General features: G+C 40.9%; 1 protein-coding gene across 1 annotated transcript in view; it reads right to left on the reverse strand.

Moving 5' to 3' along the window:
* Positions 1-5,620, reverse strand: part of LOC102808469 (retinal homeobox protein Rx1-like) — a 72,112-nt gene extending 66,492 nt beyond the window's left edge. The window contains exons 1-4 of the mRNA XM_085498068.1: positions 5,545-5,620; positions 3,919-4,009; positions 1,720-1,843; positions 1,004-1,076 (exon numbers count right to left, since the gene is read on the reverse strand). Coding sequence (XP_085354194.1) covers positions 1,004-1,076; positions 1,720-1,843; positions 3,919-4,009; positions 5,545-5,620 — 364 coding nt within the window. The remainder of the gene's footprint in view (positions 1-1,003; positions 1,077-1,719; positions 1,844-3,918; positions 4,010-5,544) is intronic.
* Between the last annotated feature and the right edge of the window lie 380 nt (positions 5,621-6,000).

Below are 6,000 nucleotides of genomic sequence, written 5' to 3' on the forward strand. Positions count from 1 at the left end.
ATATAGTGATGTAGATATATAGTGTAATCAGTAGATATAGTGATTTAGATATATAGTGTAGTCAGTAGATATAGTGATTGAGATATATAGTGTAAAGTGTAGATACAAGTGATTTGGATATATAGTGTAATCAGTAGATATAGTGATTTAGATATATAGTGTAGTCAGTAGATATAGTGATTGAGATATATAGTGTAAAGTGTAGATACAAGTGATTTAGATATATAGTATAGTCAGTAGATATAGAGATTGAGATATATAGTGTAATCAGTAGATATAGTGATTTAGATATCGTACCCGTGTATATATCAAGGGCCCTCCATTGGTTCATTAGCAAAAACAGCGCCATGTTTTTGTACCAATTTGTACCCAAATAACACCATGTTCTCTAAGAAGGGCGATGCCATAAACGGTTCAGAAATTCGGTTGCGTAGGTGAATCGAAATAGCAACTTTTTACCAAAGAGGACACTATATATTTAGCTTTTCTGTCCATCGATTCCTATTTTTCGTGAGTTGATTCATATAGTTTGCTTTGTAGCATTCACAAAACCCCACTGCGGTGTGTGCTTTAATCAATTAGTCTGTTATATGCATATAGTGCATGTGATTTATATAGAGGTTCTGGGATATAGAATATGAAACCCTGCCCGTGCCAAGATTAGGTGCCTGGACACTCGGCCCGAACCGAAATCACGCCCTCGGTGATGAACTTACGAGAACACATACTGATTCATACTAGTATGGCATGACTAGATATGGTCGGATGCTGCAATAATGAATGAAATGAATACAGAACGTTGTCTGCAGCTTATGATTATATGCTGCTGTAGTTTAGTGTGTAATTTAGATAAATAGTTTGTGGTTTAGATAAAGAGCATGCGATATAGATATGGTGTAAGCGGTATTGGTAAAGAGTCTGTAGTATTAGAGTCAGTGATTTCGATATATAATTTGTGATTTCGATATAAAATGTGAAATTAGACAAAGTATATATTACTCACTATTCAAATGCGTCGGTGATTTGCTAGATGTCTTGATTTTTCTCCATTTCGCACGCCGATTTTGAAACCATACCTGAAGATGAGAGTTCATGCCAATATAAGGTACTTCACCGAGGCGGATTTAGAGGTGGCACCCGCCCCTAAGATCACCTCACAGGGGAGGATTTTTAAAAGATGAAATCAACCCCCAGTTTAATTACCCAGAAAAGATTTATAAGTGGCATTCGTCCCTCAGGTTACTACTTCATAGGAGAGGATTTAGAGAAGATAGTACCTGCCACTCAGGTTACTTTACATGGGTCGGGTTAGTACCTGCCACTCGGGTTACTTTCCATGGGTCGGGTTTAGAGGTGGTACATACTCCGGGTTAATACTCGAATTTATAGGTAATCCAGTCAAGACAGGTACTCGCCCCTCGGGTTATTTCCAATGGGAGGATTTATAGGTGACACCCGCCCTCAGGTTACTTCCCAGGTAATGAAAGTAGAGGTGGCAAACGACCCTAGGATTAGTCCTCAGTGGCAGATTTAGAGGAGGTGGCACGTGGCCATCTGGCTATTTCCCAGAAGAGAATTTATATGATGTAGCACGTCGTCATGACCCTCTGGTTACTTCAATCACGTTTCACCAGTACTATTATAGGATACAAATACAGTGTGCTAGGGAATGTTTCGTGTGTGATACCCCCGTGAAATAGTATTATATGGCACTAGTACCTGCACCCTCGACTCTGTCAAATCAATTCGCAATGCTAATTCTTGTCTCGCCATAGTATCCGGGTATGGTGCCTTCTCGAAAGCTCTCTCCATCTGTTCCAGCTGGTAAGCACTAAATTTTGTCCTGCAAAGCGTTACGAAGACGTTATTAGAAATGATATGTACTTCAGCAGCCGTGTACTGTAGATCTGAGAGATGGTGTGTGTACTCTATCTATTATGTGCCGTAGATCTGAGAAATGGTGTGTGTACTCTATCTGTTATGTGCCGTAGATCTGGGAAATGGTGTGTGTACTCTATCTATTATGTGCCGTGGAGCTGAGAAATTGTGTGTGTACTCTATCTGTTATGTGCCGTAGATCTGAGAGATGGTGTGTGTACTCTATCTATTATGTGCCGTAGATCTGGGAAATGGTGTGTGTACTCTATCTGTTATGTGCCGTAGATCTGAGAGATGGTGTGTGTACTCTTATTTGTTATGTGCCGTAGATCTGAGAAATGGTGTGTGTACTCTGCCTGTTATGTGCCGTAGATCTGAGAAATGGTGTGTGTACTCTATCTGTTATGTGCCGTAGATCTGGGAAATGGTGTGTGTACTCTATCTATTATGTTCCGTAGATCTGAAAAATGGTGTGTGTACTCTATCTGTTATGTGCCGTAGATCTGAGAAATGGTGTGTGTACTCTATCTGTTATATGCCGTAAATCTCAGAAATGGTGTGTGTACTCTATCTGTTATGTGCCGTATATCTGAGAAATGGTGTGTGTACTCTATCTGTTATGTGCCGTAGATCTGAGAAATGGTGTGTGTACTCTATCTGTTATGCGCCGTGGAGCTGAGAAATTGTGTGTGTACTCTATCCGTTATGTGCCGTAGATCTGAGAAATGGTGTGTGTACTCTATCTGTTATATGCCGTAAATCTCAGAAATGGTGTGTGTACTCTATCTGTTATGTGCCGTAGATCTGAGAGATGGTGTGTCTACTCTATCTGTTATGTGCCGTAGATCTGAGAAATGGTGTGTACTCTATCTGTTATGTGCCGTAGATCTGGGAAATGGTGTGTGTACTCTATCTATTATGTTCCGTAGATCTGAAAAATGGTGTGTGTACTCTATCTGTTATGTGCCGTAGATCTGAGAAATGGTGTGTGTACTCTATCTGTTATATGCCGTAAATCTCAGAAATGGTGTGTGTACTCTATCTGTTATGTGCCGTATATCTGAGAAATGGTGTGTGTACTCTATCTGTTATGTGCCGTAGATCTGAGAAATGGTGTGTGTACTCTATCTGTTATGCGCCGTGGAGCTGAGAAATTGTGTGTGTACTCTATCCGTTATGTGCCGTAGATCTGAGAAATGGTGTGTGTACTCTATCTGTTATATGCCGTAAATCTCAGAAATGGTGTGTGTACTCTATCTGTTATGTGCCGTAGATCTGAGACATGGTGTGTGTACTCTATCTGTTATGTGCCGTAGATCTGAGAGATGGTGTGTCTACTCTATCTGTTATGTGCCGTAGATCTGAGAAATGGTGTGTGTACTCTTACCGTTATGTGCCGTAGATCTGAGAAATGATGTGTGTACTCTATCTGTTATGTGCCGTGGAGCTGAGAAATGGTGTGTGTACTCTATCTGTTATGTGCCGTAGATCTGAGAAATGGTGTGTGTACTCTATTATGTGCCGTGGAGCTGAGAAATGGTGTGTGTACTCTATCTGTTATGTGCCGTAGATCTGAGAGATGGTGTGTGTACTCTATCTGTTATGTGCCGTAGATCTGAGAAATGGTGTGTGTACTCTATTATGTGCCGTGGAGCTGAGAAATGGTGTGTGTACTCTATCTGTTATGTGCCGTAGATCTGAGAAATGGTGTGTGTACTCTATCCGTTATGTGCCGTAGATCTGAGAAATGGTGTGTGTACTCTATCTGTTATGTGCCGTGGAGCTGAGAAATGGTGTGTGTACTCTGTCTGTTATGTGCCGTAGATCTGAGAAATGGTGTGTGTACTCTATTATGTGCCGTGGAGCTGAGAAATGGTGTGTGTACTCTATCCGTTATGTGCCGTAGATCTGAGAAATGGTGTGTGTACTCTATCTATTATGTGCCGTAGATCTGAGAAATGGTGTGTGTACTGTATCTGTTATGCGCCGTAAATCTGAAAATGGCATGTGTACTGTACGGCGGAAATATAGAAGTCTCACCTATACCTTGTCTTCTTCCTCTTCTCGGGTGTACTGGAGACAGTTGCGTCCGATGAACTTTCAGGGACGGCACACGAAGAAGGCCTCGATTCTAAAGAGGGGGGAAAGGACAAAGAGTTGGGTTATAATTTATCGTTTAGTGTAGGCAATGACTTTGTATGTACCCAAACCATTGTGGTTCATTGTGGGACACCTGTTGATACTGAAAAACACAGGACTGTGTGTCACGTGATCTTGTTTCACAACATGTACAATGTGTATTCGTCGTCTGACGATGACATACGAAATTGAGCTTTATTACGATGACCATTAGTATATCCTCATTACAACTCATGTTTCACTGTCATTAAGGTAATTATCTCAATTACCCATATAATTGATTTCAGTAAACACTAATTTTAACAATTTCACTGAAACTGGCATGCCCTCATGAAATATAGACACTTTTCCTAATTGACTATTAATATCGTTGACATGCCGAGTTTTTAATTTGTCAGTCATTTTAAAACTAGCAAATATGCCAGTTATGTATTAATCGTATTTATTAGTTACTCTCCAGTTTACGTCATTTAAATGGAATTCATTTGAAGTGGTGACTTGGTCTTTATCTTGTAAATGAGTGATTTAGTCGTGATACAGTGTGATAAAATCATTCTCGTAGACGACACCACAACCCACAATACATCGCGTTGACGACACCGCAACCCACAATACATTGCCTGGACGACACCACAACCCACAATATATCACGTGGACGACAACACAACCCACAATACATCGCGTGAACGACATCACAAACCACTATACATCACGTGGACGACACCGCAACCCACAATACATCGCGTGAACGACACCACAACCCACAATACATCGCGTGGACGACATCACAACCCACAATACATTGCCTAGACGACATCATAACCCACAATACATCGCGTGGACGACATCACAACCCACAATACATCGCCTGGACGACACCACAACCCACAATACATCGCGTGGACGACATCACAACCCACAATACATCGCGTGGACGACACCACAACCCACAATACATCGCGTGGACGACATCACAACCCACAATACATCGCGTGGACGACACCACAACCCACAATACATCGCGTGGACGACACCACAACCCACAATACTGCGCGTGGACGACACCACAACCCACAATACTGCGCGTGGACGACACCACAACCCACAATACTGCGCGTGGACGACACCACAACCCACAATACACTGAAGTAACGCTAATCTGTGTTGCTAAATCAATGTACATTTTCTGCCTATAAAATAGTTTGTGAGGGGTGGCCAAGTCAACATATTTCGTGTATTTGTATTATTAGCACCTTCTGATATTATTACAGTAGATGTGACTGCTCATTGCATAGTCATGAAAATCATAATCACGTTACATGATAGCAGAATAATGGGTTCAACGAAGACAACACGGAAAACATATTACCGCTTTTATGATTTTAGTCAGAATATCTTCTGAACTAAATTATTACACATGATTTGCATTTGTATCATTCAGCGTTTGTAATTGTGTCCTAGACATAAAACCATGAACTGACATTCTAGTGTTAAGACCGAATGAAGTACATTACGTATTTACTGTACCGTGTTTATGAATTCTGTGTCTAGTCTTGGCAACTTTAACATGGTCCTCTCTGATGTTTTCACTAGCCTTGCCCATTTCTAGTATGCTGTGTATACTGTATGATGTAGACTCGGAGCTATGCGCAGTTCGGTGTGACCTGTCCCAGGGAGACGTTGTAGTGCTCATAGTGGTGTTACGGGTACTTGTTTTAATCTGTGATCCTAGAACGCTTTCTCTACGCTACTTATATAAGTTTTTCAGGACAATGTCAATACAGGTCATGTGATATAATTGACACCTTATTGGTAGAGTTCAATCAGAATTCACATGCCACGTCTGAATCCAACAAATTATGCTAATTAGGATCGATAGTTTTAGGGACAATGAAACCTGCACCCTTGACTGATTGCAATCTTGATATTATATATATTTATATATACATTGAATTGTAATTTACAGCTGGCATAGAAAAATAA

Source organism: Saccoglossus kowalevskii, chromosome 1 (assembly GCF_978046115.1).
Source record: "Saccoglossus kowalevskii chromosome 1, keSacKowa6.1, whole genome shotgun sequence".
Taxonomy (NCBI): domain Eukaryota; kingdom Metazoa; phylum Hemichordata; class Enteropneusta; family Harrimaniidae; genus Saccoglossus; species Saccoglossus kowalevskii.